This window comes from Electrophorus electricus, chromosome 4 (assembly GCF_041902795.1).
Source record: "Electrophorus electricus isolate QZ-2024a chromosome 4, ASM4190279v1, whole genome shotgun sequence".
NCBI classification, from domain to species: domain Eukaryota; kingdom Metazoa; phylum Chordata; class Actinopteri; order Gymnotiformes; family Gymnotidae; genus Electrophorus; species Electrophorus electricus.
Window position 1 is genome coordinate 3,733,654 of NC_137500.1, and position 26,347 is coordinate 3,760,000.

A 26,347-nucleotide genomic window follows, 5' to 3' on the forward strand; every position below is an offset into this window, starting at 1 on the left:
ACCGAGGAAAGTCCTGAGAGGTCAGATGAAAGAGAAGAAGATCGGGACTATCAACACCTACACACTCTACCAGTTATCTTAATCACCTGACCAAAGAAGGAGATGGAAGCCCGTAGGACTTCATCCCAAAAATGTGGAGAATTCCCCAAAATATTCTTGCATATAGTCCAATATCCCACAAAACAGACAGACAACAGCCCATATCTTATTACCCCTGCTTCATTGGGGCGACGTTATAAGTATTTTCAACACAGGTTTCAGTTAAGAGAATAAAATCCAATTCAAGTTAACTGGACAATTATAAAATTATATTTTTATATATTAAAAAACTGGACAATTATACAATTATATTGGCCTTTTAGTGCCGTGGGCAATGTAGGTTCCTGACATTTAGAGTAGCATCTTAATTTAAGAGTAACTAAGTTAAGCTTGTTAGAACCATTTTTCTCTCTTTTGCAGACATTTATTATATATAACCGGGATATTGGACAGCCCACATGAAGCAATTTGCAGCATATCAGCTAAATGCCGCAAACGCAAATGTAAACGTCAGACTTGTGCGCTCTCTCTCTCTCAGTACGCACGTTTTGACGTGTGTAATGATTGATAGATCGCTTCTGACGTAACGCGACGTGAACCAGACGCACCAATCACTAGGCTTTCTCGGACGTTACGTGAATGATCTGGCGGGAGTTTTCAGTGATGTTCCCTGGTTAGAGTAGTGGTGTGTGTGATTGATAAAGGCAAACAACACTGGCTATCTAGTAAGTTGGCAGCAAGTGGGTAAGTTCACGGGACAGGTAGATAATTTTCTTATTATTAAAGATTGAGACTGCGGGCTTTTAACGGTAGTTCGTAATTGGTCCTTTTATGTTGAACAGCTAGATTGCGAACGTTAGGTTATCTATCAAAATCGGGTAGGTTAGCTGGCCAATAGACTCTTCCATGACATGCTGTATAGCTAAAATGCTCAAATTGTTTTAGATTTACTATTGGCCCAGCTAGCGGTAAGCATAGCGTTAGTCCGCTAGGTACTCAAAATTAAGCATTCAACCAGTGCGTGTTATTTAGTTACCTAGCTCAGCCTCCGATATATCGCACCAGAACTCTTCATACTCCTCCTTACACACAGTACAGGACAATGTCTGGAGACAATTCAGCAGCACCCCACTAACCAGAAGCAGAAGTTAATATTGGTAGCTGGGTAGGTGGTGCTGGCTACGTATCCGCTATGTACCCAAGGCTTTGTCTTAGTGCCACTGTAAAACCACTGTCCTGAAGACCAAGCTTTTCGTGTTCAGGCCGCTGCTGTTTTCAGCTCTTCTGTGCGCAGTTCCACCTTAGCTACGTGATTTTTCCCATTTCGTTTACGAAGACCATGGTGGTTGTCTGTCCTGATGGACAAAGTTCCATGGGTAGTTTAAACTGCAGAGTAAGTCAAATTATGCCAGGTTGATTTGTCACCTAGCAAATACATCTTCCCAGAATGAGAACTCTGTAGAAGATGTCTGGCTCTCAAGAAGCAGGTTTTGTCTTTATGTTCACAAAAGTCATAAATATGTCACAAGTCCACCGTTATTAAGGACATGAGCTTTTGTTTTTGAAATAGGTTTGGGGACCTGAATCCGTGTGCAGTATGAAGGTAGCTGTTGAGGAGATGCTCTCCTTATCAGAGGGAGATGGAGATGGAGTGGAGGAGCTCCAGCAGCACCTTGCTTCTCTTCCTGATGATCAGGTTTGTATTTATGTACCTGAAGATGCAGGTGTTGCACAAATCTGTGCTAATTTACTTGTGATAAGCTGCTGTTTAGTATAGCGATACCGATGAATGATTCTTCTCAACATCACTGGTCACTGTCCCGGTCAGTGAGGGCTGGTTCAAGCCCCATCACTGCTGGGACCCTGAGCAAGACCCTTAACCCTCAACTGCTGAAGTTTTTTTAAGTCATAATTTGGAAAAAGCATCAGATAAATGCCATAAAATGCTCCTCAATTCTTGACTTGCTTTAAAACAAAATTTGTAGGTCTTATTAAAATTATGATTAAATAAAGAATTATAATGAAATATGGATCTATTGATAACTAACTATTAAACCATTATCTTTTTTTTATTTTTGTGGTCCTTATTCAAGGTTCTGCATTTTGCAGGCCTTTAGGTCATTTTTTAATTAAATGTTTAGTGTGTATGTAGGAATAGGGCAGGGGTTAAGTTTGATAACTGCAAATATTTTTTGGATAGACTTGATGGGTTACCTTTTCATTACATTTATTGATATCAAAGTGAATATTTTTATACAAGTTAACAAAGCCTGCCATTTTCCAGCAAATTCTGCCAGCAAAAAGTCTATAAAATGCTTTGTTTTAATAAGTAATTCAAAAGCCCATTTTATGGTTATCCAGTTTTTATTCATAATGCAAATGTTTATGAAATGTTTTTCATCTCAAGTTCTTCATTTGCAGCTGACTACACTAATTACAAATACTGCCCTCAAAGGAAAGAATGCAACAGCCCTGATCAAAGCCATATTCAGAGGTAATTTAAATAACATCTCTTGGTGTACCTTCCTTCTGCATAGTGGCCCTAAATATTAATCTGATTATGGTTAATCTTTATGTGCATCTCATTTAAGGTTCAGCAGTGAGTGATTCAGATGGAGCCAGTCGCAGGCTGTGTGTATATAAACATTGTATTCCTCTCTGTGAATCTGGAGACCTGCAGACAGAGGTGGTCTCAGACATTATTGGGCTATTGATGCTGGAGGTGCGAATCCAAGTTTACGCAGTCCTGCCCATTTTCTTTAGTACTGACCATATACCTGAAGCCAACATTTGGCTTTCTATGTTTTCTTAGCAAATGTGAAAATGTTTGCTGCATATGCTCTTAGGAAAATCTTTATCTTTATCTTTCCATTGTATGTTAGACACACACTCTAGGAGGCCATGCCCTGGCAGTGTTGGCGTCTCTATTTGTGGATGCTATTAAAGCAGGTGAAATGGGTAATGGTAAATCACTGGAGCTCTTCCCCACTATCCTTACTGCCCTGGCAGCTACAGAGTCTGTGGCTTATGGTAGAGGTGAGGGATCTTGATGTCTGTCTCACTCGCTCTACTGCTCTTACTACACCTGTCTTCTGTCTGTAGAGATTATGAGAGAGAGAGAGAGAGAGAGAGAGAGAGAGAGAGAGAAATAAAAATCAGTCAATATGTTCTGTCTCACCTCTCTTTTGGGCTGCTGTGTGTTTAGGTGAGTTAAGTGGAGACGAATACAAGAAGCAGCTGATCAACAGTCTGTGCTCAAGCAGGTAACGAGGGTAAAGAAGTGTGTTTTAATACTGGACATGTTACGAAATGTGCAGTTCATGACACTGCGTCATGAATGGCGCACACACGTTATTACTGGACCCTCTCGGTCATTTGTTACAGGGAGCCCTGTATTGAACCCAGGTAGCAAACGTGCTCTGACCACTACACCTCGGTCACGTGGCCATTTTGTAGGATTAGATTCTAACCTTTGGATACAGAACCAACCACATATATCTGTTATGGTGCATATTTAGTTCTGTCCCCTAGGTGCACTGTGATTTCTATGTTTGAACAGCTTTGAATGAATGCTTTGTGCTTTCAAGCATACGGGCCTTAGCACTGACCCTCCTGGCCTGGTAGTTGCTGTGAAAAAGGACAGTCCTGTACAATGGGTGGAAATTAGTGGTCACTAACACTAGAAGAAAACTGAAAATTCAATTCATTTTTTTCCCCCTAGACATTACAGATTGCATGACACCTAGACACTTTTTTACTGTGATAAGGTAACGCTAAGTAAGGCTTTGATGTTTTGCCTGTACTGTTTAAAGTATTTTGTGTATTGCTCCAACTCTGTTGTACATTTTTTTTTTTTTTTAAATACAGGTGGGACCCACAGAGTGTGATCCACCTCACCACCATGTTCAGGTTTGAGAGTCTCAGTCTGTCTTTGTAACAGTCCAGGTACCAAAAGCATTTTGATGAAGGGTTTTTAGTCACATTTCAGTGACTCAGCCATTGTTTTACAGTGTTGTGGTGGTGCTTCTGAGAAACCCCCTCTTTAATCTTTAATCTTTAATACCTGGATGTTTGTGACTTTTCTCTCAGGGATGTGCCCTTATCTCCAGAGGAGCTGCAGTTTGTAACTGAGAAGGTCTTGAGGATGTTCCTCAAGATGGACCTGCAGGAGATCCCTCCTCTTGTCTATCAGCTCCTGCTTCTTTCTGCTAAGGTCTGCTGATCTTACCTGTTTTTATTACACCATCATATTTACATATATACTTTGCATTTTAGTCATTGAATAATATTGGCTTTTATACACACCTCTACAATGCAGGTAGGTCTTTTTCAGATTACTGTTTGGTCTTTAATAATTTTCTGATCCACTGAGCAAGGTTTGTCACAGTAGGCTAAACATTGAACTGAGAAACTCTAGAAAGATCCTCTCTCCATTTGATATGTCTCTTGTTAATAACGCTGTATCACAGTGTTTGCACGTTAATTTTAAGTGGTCTTGTGTTTCTTTTGAGCAGGGCTGTAAAAAGCTTGTGCTGGATGGAATTATTAACTATTTTCGAGAGCAGGACATGCATCAGAAAGATGAACAGAGGAAAGGAGAGTAAGTGGCACCCACCCCCGCTCAGTTCTGTGCTGTCGCCCTTTGTGCTGAAATGTTTTTAGATGTCTCAAAAAAATGTTTTTTCCTGAGAGCAGGTCTTTAATGCCTGAGTGCTTTAATGATGCTGTGTCATTAGGACTATGGATGTTGAGATACAAACCATCCCACAGGACCAGCTGAGACATGTGGAAGGAACCACCATTTTACACATTGTGTTTGCAATTCGCCTTGACCATGAGCTCGGCAAGGAATTCATAAAAAGCGTCAAGGTGGCCCATCACAAACACTCAGCCTGGATGCTTGTTTCTGTATCATTATACATTTACACTGTAGTTAGTATTTTTGCATGTTGTACTTTGATACATATTGTTGGTTTTGTTTCTGTAGGTTTGTCAGGGGCAACTGCTGTGTCCCTTTAGTATCGCCCTTTTGCTTTCTGTGGCTCGCATTCAGCGCTATGAGGAGCAGGTAGATCTCTCATCCCCTTTGTGTTCTAGACAAACCTTCCTGTCTTGTATATCTACACAACTCTTCCATCATATACACAGACATTTCTTTGATGGATGCAGTGCTTAAAATGATCTGCCAGTGGCACTAACTCCATGAGTCTTGCTGTGTTAAGCCAAGTCCTCTACCAGTGTTCTCTAGTACTGCTTTTACAGTTCCACCATAGCTGTTAAACCTCATCTTCAAGAAATTATAATGCATCTATCCATTAAAGTGCTCCCGTTTCAAAGAATTGGTTTTTAGTAAAAAGCAATGGGATGACTGTTCTAAAGGCTGATTTCAAATGCTGGCTAAATGAAATTGCTGTAGTATATTGCCCACCAATATACTACAGCAATTTTGTTTAGCCAGCATTTAAAATGGCTTTAGGAGTGGTGGGAGATTTTCTAAAAGCCAAGCTGGATGCAGTGTCCAGAGACTGTGGCAATACCAGCAGCTTTGACTGGGAAGGCTTAGCTAAGCACGCTGCGCCCCTTCTGCCTGGCCCTCTGGATGCTCCCCAGGTGTTTGAGTTCCTGAAAGGGGCCATCACGAAGAACTTCAAGGATGAGCAGCTTCAGCAGGCTTCCAGGTTCCTACAGGATCTGCTTCCCTCGAGCAGCAGTGTCTCTCACATGATTTTGGACACTGTCAAGAACAGGTCAGCATGAGCAGTGCTTGTACGTCTCCTGTTTCTCCAGCTAGGCTTGGCGCGACTGTGGCGTTGCTTTTACAAGTTCAAATGAGGACTTGTTGCCATTGTTAGCATTAAAGGTTAGCGCAATAACAGAGCATCAAATAATGCTGCAATCAGATACTGCCTAACTTTGCAGAACTATTTTTATATTGTTTTTGGCTTCTCACTAAAGGAAACAATGTAAAAAAAAATTACTTTTCTTTTTAAACTTGTTTTTCAATTTTACTTTTCATTTTGGAGATGTAAAGAATGAGAACATGCTAAAGAAGAATGCTGTGGAGGGATCCTTCGTAGCTAGAATTCCTTCCACTGTTTTTGTTTGCTTTCCTTATTTTCTGAGTAACGTTGCATCTGCAATGTCAAATCTGCAGCGTGTTTGGCTGGGACCACGTCACTCAGAGCCTGGTACAATTAGGGTTCATCCTTATGGACTCTTTTGGGCCAAAAGCAGGACCTTTTGGGAAGACCACTGAAGCCCCCACCGCAACAGCCAAAACTCCCTCCCAGCTGGCATGCCGGCTTGGTGGACAAGTTCTCCTGGAGAGCTTCAAAGTACAGTCTCTCAGGAAAATTGTTTTCTTCAGCATTGTTGCCGACATGCTTGGCACTGTATTGTAGACATTTAAGAAACCTTTTTCTCTTCCCCCCCGCCCAGATGCATGAACCAATCAGAGGTGAGATCCTGGAGCAAGTGTTGAATCGACTGGTTACCAAGACAGCTTCACCGGTTACCCATTTTATTGGTATGAGATCCTTACGCATCAGTTTCCTTATGCGAGCAAAGGATCGCTCACATCATGTTTTGTTGTTTTTATTATTATTATTTTTTTCCTAATTCTTCATCAATGTTCCTGTTGCAGAGCTGCTCTCTAACATTGTCGTGTCTGCTCCCATGATCCTCCTGGAGTCGTCCTCAAAAGTGACTGAGACCTTTGACCAGCTGTCTTTCCTCCCTCTCAGCACAGTACAGGGGCTCCTCAAAGCTGTACAGGTAACCCCACGCTGTAGCGCGTTCCCTCAGGTGTCACGTTAAAAGGTGGTGAAGAACGGTCTGATTTGGATGTTCACCGCTTTTATAGAAGTTGAGACATTGAGTTTCCCTGTCATACAGCTTCTGTCATTGTGCAAATGAGCTGAGAAAGTCTCCTGCTGTAATTCTCCTTGTAAAACAGTAGTTTTTTCTGACATTCCCACAGCCACTGCTGAAGGTCAGCATGTCCTTAAAAGATGCTCTGATTCTGGTGCTGAGGAAAGCCATGTTCTCCAGGTATGCAAGATGAGAACACGAGACGCACAAGCTTCTGTTTTTCTTTTTAAATATTATTCACTCGTAGTTGTCCCAGCATTGAGGCTGTTTCTATAGCAACCAGGAAACGTCATGTACATTTTCTTAAGTCCCTCTGTTAATGATCGTGTAAGCTGATAGCACTTTAAAAAAAACATGCATTGGTGCAAAATTAATTATTGATGCGTAAATCTTGGCCGACACGTCTTCTCTCTGCAGTCAGCTAGACGGCCGGAAGTCTGCCGTGGCTGGTTTCCTCCTGCTGCTGAAGAACTTCCGGGTCTTGGGCAGTCTTGCCCCCAGCCAGGCCAGCCAGACACTGACCTCCAGCCAGGTGACGGCCCTGCCAGTGGCTGGCTTCTCCACCCATGCAGATCTTCCTACTGGTGCACTCTGTACAATATATGCCTTGTGTGCACAGGGTGTCACTTTGTTATTCTGTCGTTCATATTAGCTAGAACATGGCCTTGAGTCATGCTGAGAGTGAGCAGATTCGCACTGTGTGAGTCAGAGTGGGGCCACTGCTGAGTGTGTGTGTGTGTGTGTGTGTGTGTGTGTGTGTGTGTGTGTGTGTGTGTGTGTGTGTGTGTGTGTGTGTGTCCCAGGTCCAGGCAGACGTGCACTCGCGCTACAATGCAGCGACTAACGAGGCCTTCTGTTTGGAGATCCTCAGGGGCCTGCGCCGCTGCCTGGGCCAGCAGGCCGACGTGCGCCTCATGCTGTACGAGGTGAGCCCATTCTCCTCCACCTGTACCCCAGCCTCTCACCTCGTCTGCTTGCCGTGGACAGGTGTTTCCTTGTTCCCCGTGTTCCCACCGGGCTGTGTTGCGTAAATACAAATGGACAGATTGACGTGGACGCGTTTTTATTTATAACCTGTCGCTTTTTTTTTTCCTTCTTTTTCTTTTTTTAAAGGGTTTCCACGACGTTCTCCGACGCAACTCCCAGTTGGCAAGTTCCATTATGCAAACCCTTCTGTCACAGGTGGGCATTCAGTCAACATGTGTGTATCACTTTATGTAGCCACTGGCAAGACTTTATTCATTAGCATCACACCGTTTGATTTAATTAATCTCTGTGTTTGTGTGTGTGTGTGTAATCCAGCTGAAACGATACTATGAGCTGGAGCAGGACCTGCTGCCCCCTGTGAAGCTGGAGTCGTGCATCAGTGCACAGGGAGACCAGGTCTTCCTCCAGGAGCCTCTGGTACCGGCCCCTCTTAACTGACCGCCCGTGTGTGTGAAGTGGGAGCTTGTTGGTAGATTATATAGCCCCTCTCGGGTTTTCTTCCCCCTTCAGGCCCATTTGCTCTCCTGTACGGTCCACTGCCTGCTGTGGTGTCAGAGCGCACGTGAGCCCGCCGGAGGGGCGAGTGACGACGAAGACGATGAGGAAGGGTTCCAGGACGAGCTCTGTGCAGTGCTGGAGAGCATAACCAGACGCATGATCAAGAGTGAGCTGGAGGACTTTGAGCTGGTATGCAAACGGTTTAGGAAAGATTAAACAGAAGCTTAAAGAAGCGATTTGCAAAAATTGTGTGTCCAGCAGCTTCCTGAAATGTAGGTTTTTCCCTTTGACTTCTCTTGAAACAGTACTGTTGCAGTGCTGCGTGGAAAACCCCCAGGCTGTGTAATCCTCCACGTAAACGCATCTTTGAGCTCTGCAGCCATTTTTTAACATGCTGGTAGCTATCATACGTGGGCTCAGCAGCGCCACCTTCTTCAGGCATCCAAATCAAACAACAAACATTTGTTTGTTTGTTTTATTTGCTTTTCATCATTTTGTTTCGGTTTATAAAGGCGATATAAAGTATATAAAAATATTGGGTATTTACTTTAACTTTTTTCACAACCTGCTTTTGATGCCACAAATTCCCAGTTTAAAACCCACTGCATTAAACAACACTGACACCTTACTACAGTATCTCAGAAATGGTATTAAATAATTAAAAGCTGGTATTGTTCTCATATGCAGTTTAGGGCAGGGTCCATGCAAACCAAATGCTTGGGTGTGTTACTGTATGAAAGATGGTCCAAAGTCTTTTTTGTTTAATCATCAACTTGTGTTTTTAAATTGTCATAAATCTGAAACTGTGATAGCCTAACAATCATACCGTGAAAATGGTAAAATGCAATGTCTTGGCTCTGAAGTTCCTAAGAGACTAAAAATACATAGCATGTCTTGGAGGATCCTTCTTAAATCCACTGACTGTTATTCAAATAGGTAACAGTATGCATACACAAACATGTTTTGGACAGTTGTTCCCTCTTGGATTTAAGGAGCATCAGCTATGTCTGAGGAAACAATTCAAACTGCATTCAAACATGCCTGGACCGACACTGCAGAACTGGTGTGAGATCAGATGTGCAGCCCAGGGTGTCCCCATCTGTGTCCCACAGGACAAGTCAGCCGAGTTCTCAGTAGCGTCCAGCGTCGGGGTGAAGAACAGTATCTATGCTGTGCTGGTGATGGGAATATATGAGGTTCTCATAGAGTACAACTTCATCACTGCCAACTACAGGTAATTGTTGTGAGAAGTCCTGGAGCTTTTTAGACCCAATCTGTTGGTTTAAACTTAAATAAAGCAACATTACACAGTGGTGTGTGTGTGTGTGTGTGTGTTGAGCAGCAAGAGCCGTTTCCAGGATGTCTTGGAGCTCTTTCATCGTTATTATAAGCTTTCCGAGATCCTGAGGGAGAAATCGGGAAAGGGCCGGAGTCCCTCCAGCAAAACCCCGCGCACTCTTCTCTCAATGCAGTTCGTGTCCAGCCTGCTCACTGCTCTATTCAGGTAAGCAAGGGTGTGGGTGTGTGTGCATGTGTGAAATGTACATCAACGAACTTGAGACTCTGCTATGTGTGAGAAGAGAAGGCACCTCATTTCTGCTGAACCGATTACATGGACTATATAATGCAGGATGGCATGGGCTGCTTATAAGGACCCAGACACTTTTGAAGCTGCTGTAAAAAGCACCATGTAAATAAATTTGACTTTGGCTTTTTAAATTTGTACAAATGTATCATTTACTTGGATAAAAAATGTCATACTAATTGTTGAACACAGTGACCTAGGGTATATGCCTACAAAATATCAGAGCTCCATTCTGGCTTACTGTTGCACAGTCGCTCTGCACTGAGTAGGTGACTTGGTTTGGTGTCTTGTCCAGAGACAGTGCTCAGAGTCACGAGGAGAGCCTGTCTGTGCTGCGCTCCAGCGAGGAACTTCTGCGCTACACCGTGAGCGTGGCCCTGCAGAAGGTGCAGCACCTGGAGGAGACGGGCCACGCAGACAGCCTGGAAGGCCTGAGTCCCGACAAGACCTTCCGCTACCTCTGTGACATCACCAGGTCCTGCTGTGCCCTCGGGATGACTCCGAACCGGCTCCACTCTGTGCTGGAATTTCCTGCGACACATTTGACACGCTTGTGCGCTCGTCTGTTTTCCGAATGCAATTTACTATTCTTTCCACATTTAGCGGAGTTATGTCGGTTAGTTATGAAGCGTAGTTGTAGTAAACATCCATGGGCAACACTGAAAGGAATCCCATTGATGCTCCCTTTGACCGTCAGGGCAAAGTCGATGTGCTTGTTAGAGCCCAGCTCTTTAGAGCGAGACCCGTGTGCACCCGTTATTGTTAACGCCACCTCTCCTCCATCAGTGTGCTGGTGTGGCGCTACACTAACGTCCCGTCTGCCGTGGAGGATGCTGGGAAGAAGGAGAAGAATCCGAGCGTGTCTCTGCTCTGCCTGGAGGGCTTATTGCGTGTTTTCAGCACGGTGCTGCAGCAGTACCCCACCAGAGTGGCCAGCTTCCTGTCTTCTCTCCGTGGGTGACGCTGTATCCACTGAACGTTTCCTGCATGGAACAGTCCAGACGTGGTTTAAATATTGTTACCCACAGTGCTGGTGATGACGATGGGACGCCGTGTCTTTTCCTTTCAGATCTTTCCGGGGAGGAGGAAGGGGAGCCTGAAAACGCAAACCCGACAGAAAAGGCTGCCTTCTATGTTCGGCAGTTTCAGGTAGAGCGCTGTTTTTGATTGATTTATTTTTAATAATGCGGCGGAGTCAGCTGAGACGAATTCAGTGTGAAACGTTACAGTGGTGTGGGGGTCGTGTCTTTCTTGGCCCGGTGTACAGCGTGCCCTGTTCAACCAGCTGAGTGGAGGAGAGGAGGCCTTCAGCAGCAGAGAGGCCCAGCTCTTGGTCAGCATTCTGAGTCTCCTCTCGCGCCTGTTGGAGCCCACCTCCCCGCAGGTAGTCTAGACTTCCCTGAAGTCTTAATCCCACTGCTGTAGCGTTGTTCTGTTTTTCTACACATGTCCGTAATCCTAACCTTAATCTTTTCTGTGACAGTTTGTGCAGATGGTTACCTGGACAGTCAAACTCTGCAAGGAAACCAGCTTTGGTAAGCTATGCCCTTTCTTCGGCACGTGTGCAGATTCCGTGCCGATTTATGTTGCAACATGTGTTCTTGTCCTTTTACCATCAGATGTGTGATCTTAAATGCAAGCAAACTGCCACCCTGGCACTTGCCCCGTGGCTTCATATAGAAATGTAGTTAAACAAATGAAAGAGGCTGGTCTAACTCCTTATGTGATTGTTTTTCTTTCTCCGTCTATCTTTTCCTCTCATAGAGGACATATCCCTCAGTAAGGGTCTACTTTCTCTGCTATTCAGTCTGCATGTCCTCCACAAAAGCCCAGTGTCCCTGTTATGGGAGCTGTGTCAGGACATCCACAGCCAGCTGGGAGACATAGACAAGGTAGCGCATCGCACCCACACCGCCGCCGTTCTGCCGTCGGGTCAAGGCTTCCATGTGTGTGCCCGTTAGTGGTTAGTTCCCCTCTTTCTTTCCAGATGAGACCTGGATAAATCTTGGTGCTGTAGGAAATGGTGTTTGTTTTTCATGCTAGCCTGGTCTTTGCAGTGATCGTTCTTAACTGAACATCACCTCGTGTCTCCACCCAGGATATGGAGGTGGAGAAACAGTCCCACTTTGCTATCGTCAGCAGGAAGACGGCAGCAGCCACCACAGTGAGTCCCCGTTCTCCCGCTCTGTAAAACGCCACGTGTCCACACTGGCCCCTTCTCACATCTTTCTAGCTCTTAGTTTTGTCCCAGGTGGGGAAGGCGATGGACGAAGTGGAGTGGTTAATCGCCAAGAAAAAAAGCCAGTTAACAGCTGAGAGGACGAACACAGGTACTATAACGCAGCGCCAGCCTCGCACATCAGAGGCGCGTTCTTAGACTTTGGAAGACTCTGGCGCTTCCCGTGTTTCTCAGGAGCAGGTCAGCAGGACCCTGTGGAGAAAGCAGTGACCCTGCAGCTGGGGACTCTGGTGACCGCGCTGAACGAGCTGGTACAGACGGCGCTGCCCCCCGGGGCCTGCTCGGACTCGCTGCTGCGAGAGCTCAGCCGCACCTACACCGTCCTCACCACCCTCATCAAATACGTGAGTATGACGCGCAGCGAGACGCACGGCTTCCTGAAGCCCCAAACTAGCATTTACAGCTAAAGGACTCGAAGTCCATTACATTCATATCTTTCTGACACAGCGGTACAATGTTAGTCTTACCAAAGTGACTCAGTACCTCGGTCCCAGAGATCACATCTACTCATACTAACACCGCAAGTGTCGGTACTGTGTTCTGCCTGCTCTGCTAGGGGAGTGACTGACACAGAGGATTCTTTGTCTAGAAGTTTACGGTCCTCAGGACAGAATTGAAATCGGAGTGAATTAAACGCGAACACGCCGCCCAGTCAGTCAGTGTAGCAAGCAAAGGGGCCCAGCGTGTGCGAGTGGTTAAAAGAGATTAATTTCCATCTTTGAATGCTTGTGTATGTGTAGTTACCCTTTTCCATGTGCTGGAAGAGCAGTATACACACTCTGTCAGCTTTTTTGTGTGTGTGTGTGTGTGTGTGAGACGCAGTATATTCAGGTGCGTGCAGCTCATCTTGGCCAACTACCCGCTCGTCTGGAAAAACTGGTGAGGAGACCCTTTTAAATGGTGTGCTTGGATGATGAGGGACAACTCGCTTGCATTTCATTTAATGAATCTACAATGAACCCAGTCTATGGCAGAAAGTGGACTAAAATAGCATTGCCAGAACTCATCTTGCATGACTATTGCTAAGTACAGGGCTTGGGTGTGTGTGCGTGTCCCCAGGTTAAGCTGTCGGGCTCTCACCTTACTCCTCAGTGCTACAATTTCATCACTCATGTCCAGGTGAGGTCCTCTTCTCATGGGCATGCTCTACACTTGGCCTGCATCAGGTGTTCCGTTAACATGTTGTCTTGCCTACAGAGCGGCGAGGCGATTGTAGGGGCAAATGAAAAACGGAAGAAAAGCACAGAGGAAAATACTGCGGCTGCTTCTGTAAGGAATCGTGTTCTTCTGCATCCTTGTTCGTTCCGGACCGATGCAGTTCTAAAGCGCTTTGTCCTTCTTTTTTTTAAATCACCTCAAGGCGAAGGTTCTCCGTGCGACCAAGGCTATCCCTACCCTGATCTTCAATATCGAACAATATGAGAAATTTCTAATTCTTCTGTCCAAGAAATCAAAGGTATAGTCAGCTCTTCCCTCTGATAAACGCGACCCGACATTCAACTTCAAAAATAAAACGGGGGTTACCCACAGCCACCACCCAAAACCCCGCTAAAGCAGCTCGGTGATGTTCAGTAAGTCTAGTGTGCTGTGCTGTGCTCTCCAGGTGAATCTGATGCAGTACATGAAGCTGAGCACGTCGAGAGATTTCCGTATCAACGCCGCCACGCTGGAGGCTGCACTGCAGGAGCAACAGCAGGACAGCCAGCAGGTCACTGACCACCCAGGCGCTTGACACACCACCAATCATCAACAACTACTACTGAACCAGCACAGTTGCTGAAATGGCAACATATTTATTTGACTGGTATAAAACAAAAACCCCACTAATTTGTCAAGTTTTGCCCAACATGAGCCCAAACCAAGAACCTTCCTCACTGAGGACCATCAGGTTTAGCTATGGACTATGTCCACGTTGGTCTTGCAGCGCAAACTCCAAGATCAAATATAACAATATATAACAAATATCAAAATAGATCCTCACGAAGGCTAATGTAACTGCTTTCTTCACAAGGTAAAAAAATGTAGAAATAACGAATACAATATCCAGTTGAATGCAGGTTAGAAACAAATGCCAGTGTCCTGCACCAGTGTGCTAGGATGCAGCTTTGGCTCTTCATATATGTGCTCATTCCTGTCTTTTAGATGGAGGATACTCCAGTTTCTGAAGAGACCCAGGCGCCCAAGAAGAAGAGAAGGAAGCAGTAAGACTTGCATCCCAGTTTTTCCTTTGTGTCCTGCAGTCAGGTCTGACTGGTGGGAGTCTTTTGGACCCATTACTCTGTCCTGCTTTTGGCCAAAGAACCTTTCGTAATCTTAATGAGCTGATAGATATCCAACGCTTCACCTGTTAATACAAACAATTTTGCTGATTTTCTAATACATTTGACTCAATAGTTGGAAAGTTTATAATGTGTGTAGAACTTTAAATTTGTGTATTTTCACAATGTTTTATAAATTTTTCTTTAATCCTTGTTTGGTGTTTGTTAGATGTTTATATTCAAAATTCTGTCATCTGAACATTTGTTTTCCAATAAATAGAATTTTCAAAGGTTTCACTAATGTATGCACATCTTATAATGCAAAACAAAGGCTTTGAAATACATTTTGGCTAGTGAATGTCAAAATGAGGTAAAGCTATAAAAACAATGCATTAGTTTCACCTTTTAGACATGTACCACCCTATGCTAGAATATTACAAATTATCGCCTCACCTTGTGGTATTCCATAACGTCGCTTTAGTCCAGCAGGATTAGATGGAGTCACACAGTCCATGGTGACCTCCTTCCTCAAGCACTGGTCAATATCTACAGCGCTGAAGAAAGCCACGGACTGTGGTAGATCCCTTATGCCCATCTTATAGGAAAACATGGAGCTAGGAAGACATGGCGTGGTGGTCAGAACATACAGGACCTGTTGCTTGTCACTCCATATAATGATACACCAGCTTTCATACATGGAATCCTGCTCCAAAAGGAATCCTTTAACACCATTTCCTAACCTCGTCCTTGGGGACCACTAGACATTTTGGTCCCGTCCCAATTCCCAGCCCAATTGCACTAGGTATTCGGTGTTCTATATTTTATTGCTTGGCTGAAGTGTGCTAGGGAATGGAATAAGACAAAAACAAGGGTTGTCTGGGGGTCCTGAAGGACTCAGTTGGTAAACACTGCCTTAATGCCCCCACCCCAAAAAATAAGGCCCAAGACTGGCTTAATGTGATTACTAACCGGGTAAGCAAGTTGGTGATCTGCAGGGCAAGTGCTGCTCTGTACCGGTCCTCGCTGCTCACCAGGTAACGAACTTCATCGTGGATGCTGATACAGAAGCGTCCATTGATGTTGTACTCCTCCAGTAGCCAGTGCATGGCCACCAGCATCAGGTGAAGGTAGTCCACTGCTGAACTCTGAACCACCCAGTTCACCCTGCTGGTGATGAACTAAAATACGCCAACAAAAGTCTGATTAGTATATGCATATTCATATTTGTTAAAATCTGAACCACTGAATAGTTTTTTTTTTGTTTTTTGTTTTTTTTCATTAAATGATAACACTTTTATTCAGAGCCACCGTAACGACCCTTTTTATTTCTGGTGCATATCGGTCTAAATTGGAGCTGTTCAATTAGGTTTTTGGGCCAGTGAACTGGAGAGAAACACCTCATTTCACTAATTAGGATAATTTTTGATTATTGGTGAATAGAGTTCAGCAAGGTTAGAGCACATATCTATAACAAGGCCCTGAGTTGAATAGCCTTTTGTTTTCCCCACATAATCCAAAATAAATCAGGCAAAAAAAAGGTGCTAAAAAGGTTATAATTTTTGCCAATGAAAACACCTCATCTCTGACGGCAGCAGGCTCCAGGGCCCGGGAGATCCTACAGCCCAGCACCGGGGTGGCAGGCTGCTTCGAGTGAGCAATGGCCTCCAGCTTGTTGAACATCTCTGACTCTGTACCTCCGGCCCACACACGTTGATCTACTATGTCCAACCGCCTCTTCTTCCGAGATCTATGGGGACAGCACACCACAGCTACTCCGTACACGTTAAACAAGCAGGGAGGAAAAGCAACTAGAAATACTACAGATAAAATGTAAAGCTAAGCTAAATAGTGGTACTGGATTTACCTTATTCCAGCCAGTGTAGAAATGTGGTGTAACTCCTCTCTGGAGATGGAGCCATTTTCATCTCTCTTCACATTCACACCCAGTTCACTAACCAACCACTCCCCCGTGTCAGAGAGACGATACCTGTACCCACAATTCCTAAGTCAGCGTTCATCAAAACATGTTATTTCACCATTAGGCCTTGGTTAGTTCGGTAATGGAGGAATTTGCAGCTGCCGTACTTGCGTAGCCCTTTGGTGAGCGCATACATCTGCCGGGCCTTGCCCTCTGCCTCGGCCTGGCTGAGCCGGTGGTTGAACTGCATGAGCAGGCGTACGGCGAAGGGCCGGCCCGCCCCGTAGATACGGCCGTAGTTGAAGATCTTGGCGTGCTCGCGGCTGATGCCCACGGCGTCTGCAGTGCGGCTGTGCAGGTCGGTGCCCTGGCTCTTCTTGCCCTGCAGGGTCATCCAGCCGAATGCCGTGCCACCTGGTGGACGTACGCTCGTGGTCAAGCATCTGTTCTGGTCAAAGGGCACCTGATGCCACACGTTACTGAGAATGTGCTTAGAAAGTTAAGAGATCACGTGTGGAAAAATGGATGATGCTTCACTGCACACTGGAGACTTTGCTCTGAATTAATGCCAAGCTTGAAGACAGTTTTGAAAAAAAAGTGGCCTGGGCAAATTCAATTTTCACAAATAATATTTTAACAGATTGACAAGCTGGCTATTGAATATTGCTTTTGGCTCAAATAGTGCAAATCAATATGCTGTCTGAACTCACCATGCATGCCAGAAAAGTGAGACTCTCCCAGGACAGCAGCAATCCACAGCTCCTGGGAGTCAACATCTGCCCCCACTAGATGGTACCCAGGAGGCACCTGCACCATAGCTTTCAATTCACTGCCCACGCGATCCCACTGCAGGCAGGCAGGCACACATGTACACACACACACACACACACACACACACACACACACACACACACACACACACACACACACACACACACACACACACTCCTAAGCTTCCTGTGGTCCACAACGAAATCCTCACTTTCAGTGAGATCATTTTAAAAGGGGTTTATTCTTCAGTGCATCACACCTGACCCTGGAACACTTCCAGTCTAAACTCTAGACTAGATGGATTTTGGGCAGCGGACAGACGGTGGGTCGTCAGTGTGTGGGCGAGGCCAAGCTTGCTCCTGCTCCTGTGTCTTACCCGTGCATTACTGGCAGTCAGCCACGTTGGCTCCACAGCTCTGCGGGTGACCGTGCCAGCAGTGATGACCTGTGGTAGGATGGCACCGTACTGCCCCTCGTCATCGTAGTCCGCGTGTCTGACATGAGGTAGGAGGGAAAGCTGGTGTATGGCTTTCTGTCTGGGTGATCGTGGCTGTTATTGGTGGATGGTGTTAGGTGAGCTGGTCTTACTTGCTCGCGATGTGAGGAAGGTCTCCCCTCTGCAGCCACAGCACCATCTGCGAACTACACACACAGACGGCCAACGCCAGTTGTTCCAAAAAGGTCACCGGGAGGGGCTGCTCGGTAAGGTCAAAGTCGATAAGACTTCACTAAATCATTACTGGCGGAGCACACTAGGCATCCTGGCAAGGGTACCTGATGCGTTTCTGGGCGTTTCTCCAGAACGAGATCATCTTGTTGATCTCCAGAGCCCGTGCTGCGTTGGTGCCTCCTCGCCCTGCCTGGAGGGTACCGTCCTCCATTTTGGACAGGAAGTCTTTGGAGAAGGGGCTACCCACATTATTCTCATTCCCATCCTGATGTGAAAAAACAGAAAGTCAAACACACTCTGTGTGAACAACTCTTGACTCACAGTACAGAAACTGATAAAAGAGGTTGTGTCACGCACCTTATGAGGAAGTTTAAAGAACCAACATCCAGGAATGTTGACGTCATTGTAGGGTCCATTACCATGGTGATAGGGGCAGTCACTTTTACCTACCATATCCACTGATACCTGACAGACATAAACAATTTTTTTCTGATATCTGAAAAACTTTTATTATTGAGTTTTAAGTTATTTCCACGTCAATCTTGTCAAAGAGGGTGAAGTGAATGAACTGCTGACCCCTGACTTTTTGGTCTTGACAGCTTTGAGCACTGCCTCATCGTCAGACGCTACTTCTAGCCGACTCAACTCCTCCACCTAGAGGACACCACATGCAAACGCACTCAAACATGGGTCTAACACAAACAGCTTCTATTGCAGCCATTTTAAAATCATACCAGATGAGGAAACCATGAAAGAAATTAATTCAGTGCACTGGTCAACTCGAACGTTACAATTACCATGGCCTCAACTTCACATTTGCATTGGTGACCTTTAGCAGATGGTTTTATCCAGAGTGAATTACTAAAGTGCTTTGTTGTCTACACAGAAAATGCATCCTCAGCTAGTACAAATAGGTTAGTCTACAAAACTCTTGAGCTCGAGTTTCCTCGAGTTTTCATGAAACCTTGGTCTTGTACCAAAACAAAAATAACCATTACTATCAAAAGACCAAAAAAAGATTTGCAGTTCTCTGCTGTAAGTGGAAAGATACAGTGTAAAGTGTAAAAAAAAAAACAGCAACAAAAAAACCATTAAAACCATTCAAGGCTCCTACCGTTTGCCACACGCTGCTGTCAGTCAGCATGAGGTCATCCGGTGGCGGGCTGTCCAGACACTGCGGCTGCTCCTTGCCTTTCCGCTCACAGTACTCCCTGTACACGCGCTCTATTGCCCTGGTGACAACACCAGAAGAAGGTCACAAAAAGGCACAAACACTCAGACAACTCAACCTTGGCTGAAGGCCAAACTTCCCTTAGCAAGTTTCAGTTTACTGTGATGTTACTTTTAGGTTTGAAATGCCACTAAATATTACTGTAGTATCTAAACTTCCGTATGAAAATGAGGTTTTGTTAAACCACAAACCCTCAAAGTGTTCAAAGCAAAAGCAGAGCAAAGGGTCAGATTTGGCATGGCCCATATCACCTGTATGGGCACACAGGCCCCTCCACGTCCTCCCCGGTGTCCAGGTTGTCTCTGCGGCCCGGCACCAGGTAGCCCCAGCCGTGCTTCTTCGTGTAGTGCAGGGGGAAGCCGTCCCAGGTCAGCCCCATGAGCTTAGGTGTGACCCTCATCTGCAGGCTGATCAAGTTTGGTCCAGGAGACCACACCTCCTCATTCTCCTCCTTCACAGATGATGACATCCTCGCACACAGCTTCCGATACCAGCTAGGAGAGCAGAGAAATGACAGTTAGCCACGTTTGATGACAGAGGACTGGGAATTCAGACAATTCCAGCATGTACGATTCACTAAGCTTTGTCTGTGGAATGCAGTAGGTGGCAGCGCTCACCCTGGGTGTCCTGGCATATGCTGTCTCCTCTTGGGCAGGTAGCTGACTGTCTCCTTTAACCGCTCCACAAGCTGCCTGCTGGTGTCCTCTTCCCTCCGACCCTCCTCTGGTGGGCCTGGATCTGAAGTCATTTAACAAGTCTTGGAAAGAACTTTCATCAAGTACAAAGGAAGTGAACGTAGGTCATTAAATAGCAATGCTATTCAAAGCAAAGCATCTCGCAGATTAGCATTATGCTCATCAACAAATGAGAATAAAAGACGAATTGGCAATATAAGGCCAGTTCTGAGATCATCATGAGCTTTACCCTGGTCGCAGTTTTTCTCCAGGCTGTCACACTGAGACGCTGCTGCTGCTGCTGCTTTCTCTGTCTGCTGCTTAGCCTTCTTCCTCTGGCTCACAGACACTTTCTTCTGCTTGAAGTCCTGAACATCCCACTCAAAGTCCCACAGCCAGGGGTCCTCCTTGTACCTAATCACCGTGCATGACAAAGTGACAAACTCTACCAAACACCCGAAATCCTGTTATGTAGAAACTGCATGAAACATTTGCAAACAATGATAAAACAAAGTGTGAATTCTTGCACTTAGTATGACAGTCTTGAAGCACAGGACATATTATTGATTTCACTCTTAGCTGCATGTAGCTCACGTGAAACCATTTCACCTGTCATCCTGTAGTAACGGGCAGGCATCATCCGCTAAACTCATCAGGGATTTCTTCATCTCTCTCTGCAGCTCCTCATATGTGTCCTGGGCGTCTTCTAAGTACCGCTCCCAGTTTTGATTGACAGGCAAGTAGCAGACGCCCATCTCCAGCATCCCTGCAAACGTCACAGGATGAGGGCACCTATAATAACACATAAAAATATGTATGATGAGTTGATTGACAGCTTCAACTCCAAAGTCAGTTCAGAGAGTAGGGTATGGGTGAACTATAGCTAAAATACCATACCGCTCCAAGAAGAGGGACAGTTGTTGGATGAACACCTCATGAGTGGCCAGGACATCCATAGCACAATACTGCATGAGCTCCTAGAACAAAATGTACAGAGAAACCAGTAGAATAAATGATAGCATTTAGGCTTTATTCCAGCATAAAATGATATCATAGTATGCATTTTTTAATTCTGTTATGCATGAATCTTTGATAGATGTATGTCTGAAAGCATTTGTGCATATGTACAATGCTTATTTAGGAGTCAGGATTGTCCTTTCCTTTACCTGGAAATTGCTCCTGATGTCACTAATGCTTCCCTTCACAAATATCTCCCTGGTCTCTTTCTTCAGGGGATCCCCTCCAACATAGAGCGCATGGACATCTGCTAGGTTATTAATACTGCTGACGTCAACCCAGGCCCAAGAGCCAATCTACCAACACCAGAGGAACAGACCCACAATCATTCAAAGGTCTTCTTCTTAATGTCTTATTATTTATTCACTATAATATTTTTATTACTTAGGACATTCTCAACAGACTGGCCAACACAGTATACAATGCAATTATTCCCAGGATACACTGACTGCAATTGGTACTAGTAAAACAGTCTCTGTATTGATTGTTTGCATGTACACACACCGCTGGGCCCTTGCCCTTGGAATGGTGACCGAGCTTCCTCATGTGCTCCTTGACTTCCTGTAGGCCCTGTCTTTTCCCATATCTGTTGGCCAACCAGAGGGAACGCTGGAAACCTGTCAGCCCTGAGATAGCCATGTGGAGACTCATGGTGTCCAGGAAACGCATCTTTGATCCCTGTTTATGACCAATTATACCAAAGAAAAACTGCATGATGTATGAGATTCATATATTACAACTTTCAAGGGTTAGGTGTTAGCACATCCTAGAATGTCATATATAGAGACTTTCAAACTGATGCACAAAACCACAAATGTGGAAGGGCTTAATGGTGAAATTAATATAATTCTTGACTAAACACAGATTAACCATGCATGCTGTACACAAAACCCAGAGCAAATGCGTACTTTCAGAAGGTACTGTTCTTTAATGTGTGCTCTGTCAAAGCTGACATTGTGCCCCACAACAAGCCTTTTATCCCACCGCCCTCCCAGAGGCCTTCTGGAGTTGACTGGCGTCTCAAGTGGGATGAGGTCGGCCGGTGTGAGCCGGCTGGACCAGCTGTACCTCTCCTCAACCAGCCTCCTGCTGCACCACGAGTACCTGGAACATCCAAATCAATCAAACAAACAAATCAATAATAAATAATTAAACAAACAAAACACTCATAACACGAATTTCTGATCATTCCCATTTGCTGTAAAGGTGACAGCTGTTCAACATCAGTTATAGAAGAATATCTTCAGATGTTTTCAATGTCTAAAGTTAGTTCATGAGGATTTGTTGGTAGGGAGAACACAAATACCCCTTTCTCTTGCCAGCCCTATACATTTAAGGAATGTGAGGGGAAAAACATAGTAGTGCACTCTCTGTCCTACCAGGCATTGGGAGATACCGCCACTGCCAGTGTGGGACAGTGACCTTCTGCCATGCAGACTTCCACATCAAATACCAGAGCATTCTCATCTGGAAAATCCACCTTCCTGGGTTCTCCGTCCAGTCCATACCGTGTCCAGCCAACTTCCCAGGCCCATTTTTGGGGCATCTGAGGGAGCTCTGCTTTCTGGAGATGACAAGCTGCCAAAAGGTAAGGCATGCTCTGTTTCTGGGCTATAATTCTAAAGTGGTCGTCAATGTCCTTGCCGTACATCTGCGGCAGTTTTAGCTCCACGTCAGGTAACAGCACTGCCTCTTTCCCCCAGAGATGATGTTTCTTTAAGTGCCTAATGCTTTTCTCTATGCTCTCAGCAGAGTACTCTTGTGCAGAGCAGCGGAAGATCTGTTCTTGCAGGTTCCTGGACAGCATCTGGATGTTGAGGGGGTTCATACGTAACTGACTGGAGCTTTGTGGGACCTTGAGCTCAGATGCGGTTGTGTACCATCGCCTCTGCAGAACAGCATGGGAGCGCAGCCAGCGCTGATGTGATACCAGACGAATCATCTTGCCCTACCACCAACACTTTTACTCTTAATCAGTCGGATGCTGCAAAATAAAAGCCAAAAACACGCTGAAAGCATTTTAAGGACGTTATCTGGAATGTATCAGTCGCATATCAATCTCATCATTTGCCATTGATTATTCTTTATAATTTAAACAGTTTTACATTCATGATCGTTATCATAATTGTATTATTTCGATTCGTTACCTGGCAAAATGATACACCAACTTGCTTTTCATTTAAAACTAAGTCAGTACGTAGCTAGATAGTGAATCTAACCTAGCTACATTTTCAACGCGACGCAAATGTAATAGCAGAAATGTGTCGAAATTTCACACAGAAGCTACATTTAAACGAATATTATCAAGTGCCTGGTCTCTGTACCATTAGCTAACTGGAACATGCCGTTTTGACTTCTCACAAAAGTGTTTCGCTTTCTGCACAGCGACACTGCATGGTATGGGGGAGGATGGTGGTTCTTTTTTACTTTAACGTTAAGGTTGTTAAGGCGGGTTTGTTATCAACTCATTATTTAGTTTTCTTAACAAAGACGTGTGGATCGTTTCATATAATAATAAAAATCATATCGTTTAAACCCTAACGAGTATGTGGTACATATGTATTTTAAATGAAAATGAGAAACGTTAAAGCATTGGCCTCGTGGCCTAATGGATAAGGCGTCTGACTTCGGATCAGAAGATTGCAGGTTCGAGTCCTGCCGGGGTCGTTTTTTTCCCCCCTAAATCCTAATCGGTTATGATCATCTATTGATAGTGCGAATGTGGTTTAAACAAATATATGTTTCATTTGTATAATTAAGCATATTCGTGGCTTACCAAGACCCTTGTAAATTGTAGGTTATTGTCTGTATATCTGTATATGTACAAATTATTCATTAATATATAGGCCTATGCTGAATAAAATTTACGTGTTTAAAAAAACAGGCTTTTACAAACGTTTGTACAATGAAGTTGTAATCGGTCTCACGGTGGTTTATAGTGCACAATACACAGAACGGCGTGGGGAAATAAGCTTTTCTGCAGTTATGACCCCCATTTGGCTGCAGCGCCTGCCTGAGGGGAAAGGCTGAAAGTGACGGCCGGGGATGATTATTGTACATGCTCGCTTCATAGTTCTGGAGGTAGTGCAGCTCACGCAGGGTAGGCAGGTTAGCACCAGCGATCTGTTCTGAAGACCTGATGCAGACCAGTTTGTGAATGTCATATTTGGTGTCTGGTGGAGCAGACTGAACATCCTCTGCTGAGCTTTCTTTGTAATAGACCCGATGTTGTCACACTTCAAACTTTTCTGTAAATAATGTAAAAGTGTTTTTTTTTGTTTTTTTTTTACTTGCTGAGCTCTTCTCTATTAGTAACATTGACTTTGTTTCACACCATCACCTAACAATCTTAAGTGGTAAGCAACTGGTCGTTCCTCCGAAAGGCTTCTTCAGTTCTGGAAGCTGATGGGAAGTTCCAGAAATCTCAGCTCTACTGGGGGTGTCTCCAGGAGATGAGAGTCAATGACCCACCCTGTCAAACTGTGTGTGGCCAGCGTGACCGGACCAATTGCAGCTGAATGACAGAACCTGCGCAGACATCTCCTAACAGTTGCACGCTCGCATGGTTCGTACGGTATTTGCGCCTTAGATTTCGGCGGGCACGACCATAGTGGAGTCGCACGTAACTTCCAGGCGGACTCATTCCCAAATCTGCTGACACCACTTGGGAATCCCGACCCGCAGAAACACTAACTCTGCACCGCCAGGGGTCGATATCGTCATACAGACGAGCACGCCACTGATGCCCGTGTAATTTAGCTTGTCTACTATACTCATATACCCTGTGAGAAGATTTCTGCACACATGTATTTACATGATTTGTTTCGACAATCCACCAGGCTACAGGTTCAGCTGTCACAGAAATATCAGCACGCATCGGGGCCATCGTGCCCTAGAATGGAGAACTGCGTGGCTATGAAATTCTGGAATGATATTGTGAATTCTAGAATGCCACTCCATGACGGTGAGTTTTCACGAGCTGCGTTACGACACCGTCATCTGCATTACTTTGTTTTAATCTAATGGATAGTAACACTGGCGCGCATTTAGTGTATTGCAGGTAAACTTCTCCCTCAACTTGTATGCAAAAAAGAAAAGCCAAAATATACTAGAACACGGCTTTCCTAATGAATGGATCCTTATTTAGACGTGTGTGTGTGTGTGTGTGTGTGTGTGCGCGTGTGTGTTTGCGTGCGTGGCTGGAGGCTTAAACAAACTACTGGTATTCCGTGCAAAAGCAACTATAGTACTGAGGATACGTTAAATCACCAATCTTAGGAGCTTAGGCACGCCTTACAGGAACTGAAAAGCCTGAGCGACACTATTCACGTCCAGGGAGAGGGATCAACGGGTCGGGGCGGTTCACAAGCTCCGACACTATTCTCATGCTAACCAATAATATAGACTACATCCTCATGCTCAGTGACTGCATGGATAAGCCACGAAGAGGCTAACATGGCGCAAAAATAGCGGGTTCCGTTTAGGTAAAATAACGAAGCTGACGACAGGGTCTAGATAGCCATTTATCTGATGGCTGTTTAACACGCTAAATTAAAACGCTGTAAATGGGCTACTAGTGCAGACAAATGCCTAGAGACTAGGCATACACTGGGAATAAATTGGGCTAAACTGTGGGCAGGTAAACTGTTAAAAATAAACAAACTACAGGGTTTTCTGCGCGCGCTCTCTCGCGCTCTGTCTCTCACTTCCTCTCTATGGCTCACTCTCTCCCATTTTGAGCGTGCGTCTTTGGGTGAAGACCTTAGGGGAATATACCGATCACTGTTCCATCAAGTGAAGACTTGCTACCCAGATTTGGCGGGTTTGATCCCAAACTACATGGGTTCATGGGCTATGCATGCATTGCAACGGTGCATGAGCTATCGGCTTCTGTTTTTCACCAGTTACGTCCTGTTTGCTGCGTTTACTAGGCTACAGTTCAGAAGATCTTGCCTTGTGCTCTGTCTACATGTTTATTTAAAGACCTTGTAAAAGAAGGCAACACACTGGCGGCAGTCCACCTCAGCAGTCATAGGGGAATAAAGGGAAATCGTCTCCGAATTAGTGGTTGTTGACCTCTGACTTTGACCAATGGACCCCTAGGCCTGGTTTATTGTCCTCAAGGGAACTGGCCAGAGGGAGACATTTGCCTCACACAGGACAACCACCAACTGGTCCTTGTCCGTCGCACCATAAGCCTACAGCTTAATTTACCCCAGGTCAATGTCAAATAGGGTCAATCAACTGTCCATTGAGACCGGAGGGAGTCAATGGTCATTACCGATAACAACCATTGAACGTTATCACGTGTTACGTGAGCAAAGTGACTAAATAAGATAGACCAGTGTGTTTAGTATGTTACTTTTTTTTTTTTAGATTTTGCAACATTTACAATTTTAAACGGTCTATTTATGCTCATTTGAAATAATGTTCATTACTTTATTCCCCGGATAATTAGGCTACAATCTATACAGGATTGGGTATAATGACTTTTTAGTTGCCTATAACAACGCGATAGCCTTTTTTGTGAGCATGGGTCCATTCATGATCTAAGGTAGGTTTTGTGTAGTTTACGTTAGATTAGTCTACT

General features: G+C 44.9%; 2 protein-coding genes and 1 non-coding gene across 9 annotated transcripts; 2 read left to right on the forward strand and 1 right to left on the reverse strand.

Annotated features, from left to right (window-relative positions):
* Window positions 1-698: 698 nt before the first annotated feature.
* On the forward strand, window positions 699-14,497 carry fanci (FA complementation group I). Of its 6 annotated transcripts, XM_035523527.2 has the most exons (38): window positions 699-783; window positions 1,610-1,735; window positions 2,461-2,533; window positions 2,631-2,761; window positions 2,922-3,075; window positions 3,245-3,302; window positions 3,907-3,948; window positions 4,129-4,252; window positions 4,554-4,639; window positions 4,776-4,908; window positions 5,027-5,107; window positions 5,650-5,786; window positions 6,194-6,374; window positions 6,478-6,565; window positions 6,683-6,813; window positions 7,019-7,089; window positions 7,327-7,441; window positions 7,713-7,835; window positions 8,023-8,091; window positions 8,212-8,313; window positions 8,407-8,583; window positions 9,507-9,628; window positions 9,737-9,898; window positions 10,275-10,454; window positions 10,766-10,932; window positions 11,049-11,128; window positions 11,247-11,363; window positions 11,463-11,514; window positions 11,744-11,871; window positions 12,078-12,143; window positions 12,213-12,309; window positions 12,393-12,562; window positions 13,041-13,097; window positions 13,278-13,337; window positions 13,416-13,487; window positions 13,579-13,674; window positions 13,822-13,926; window positions 14,361-14,497. In XM_035523527.2, exons 2-38 carry the CDS (start codon window positions 1,637-1,639, stop codon window positions 14,421-14,423), a joined length of 3,969 nt encoding a protein of 1,322 aa, XP_035379420.1. In that variant the 5' UTR covers window positions 699-783; window positions 1,610-1,636; the 3' UTR covers window positions 14,424-14,497. The 6 variants fall into 6 exon arrangements, with proteins under 6 accessions (XP_035379420.1, XP_081567990.1, XP_081567991.1 ...); XM_081711864.1 differs by having other exon boundaries at window positions 13,278-13,487; XM_081711865.1 differs by having other exon boundaries at window positions 12,231-12,309; window positions 13,278-13,487.
* Window positions 14,206-23,105, reverse strand: polg (polymerase (DNA directed), gamma). 2 transcript variants are annotated; one of them, XM_027027729.2, is made up of 23 exons: window positions 22,905-23,105; window positions 22,137-22,741; window positions 21,666-21,861; window positions 21,262-21,435; window positions 20,907-21,053; window positions 20,638-20,717; window positions 20,350-20,532; window positions 19,991-20,154; window positions 19,684-19,804; window positions 19,318-19,560; window positions 18,950-19,067; window positions 18,412-18,489; window positions 18,193-18,300; window positions 17,940-18,100; window positions 17,754-17,807; window positions 17,542-17,659; window positions 17,105-17,240; window positions 16,562-16,808; window positions 16,341-16,463; window positions 16,052-16,223; window positions 15,446-15,654; window positions 14,930-15,090; window positions 14,206-14,562 (listed from the first exon to the last, which is right to left on the reverse strand). In XM_027027729.2, the coding sequence occupies exons 2-23, from the start codon at window positions 22,697-22,699 to the stop codon at window positions 14,492-14,494; spliced, it is 3,627 nt and encodes a 1,208-aa protein (XP_026883530.2). In that variant the 5' UTR covers window positions 22,700-22,741; window positions 22,905-23,105; the 3' UTR covers window positions 14,206-14,491. The 2 variants fall into 2 exon arrangements, with proteins under 2 accessions (XP_026883530.2, XP_035379421.1); XM_035523528.2 differs by lacking the exons at window positions 14,206-14,562; window positions 14,930-15,090; window positions 15,446-15,654 and having other exon boundaries at window positions 16,087-16,245.
* A 246-nt stretch (window positions 23,106-23,351) lies between these two features.
* trnar-ucg (transfer RNA arginine (anticodon UCG)) lies at window positions 23,352-23,424 on the forward strand. Its single transcript has one exon. It is a non-coding gene; the product is annotated as a tRNA-Arg (tRNA).
* Window positions 23,425-26,347: the final 2,923 nt, after the last annotated feature.

Coding starts and splice junctions, on each gene's coding strand:
- fanci (XM_081711864.1), top strand. CDS start 1,637: ATGAAGGTAGCTGTTGAGGAGATGCTCTCCTTATCAGAGGGAGATGGA. Junction 4,253..4,553: donor TCCTGCTTCTTTCTGCTAAG/GTCTGCTGATCT, acceptor TCTTTTGAGCAG/GGCTGTAAAAAGCTTGTGCT. Junction 13,488..13,578: donor AAAATACTGCGGCTGCTTCT/GTAAGGAATCGT, acceptor AATCACCTCAAG/GCGAAGGTTCTCCGTGCGAC.
- polg (XM_027027729.2), bottom strand. CDS start 22,699: ATGATTCGTCTGGTATCACATCAGCGCTGGCTGCGCTCCCATGCTGTT. Junction 21,862..22,136: donor GCGGTATCTCCCAATGCCTG/GTAGGACAGAGA, acceptor TGGATGTTCCAG/GTACTCGTGGTGCAGCAGGA. Junction 20,718..20,906: donor ACATCAGGAGCAATTTCCAG/GTAAAGGAAAGG, acceptor ATTTTGTTCTAG/GAGCTCATGCAGTATTGTGC.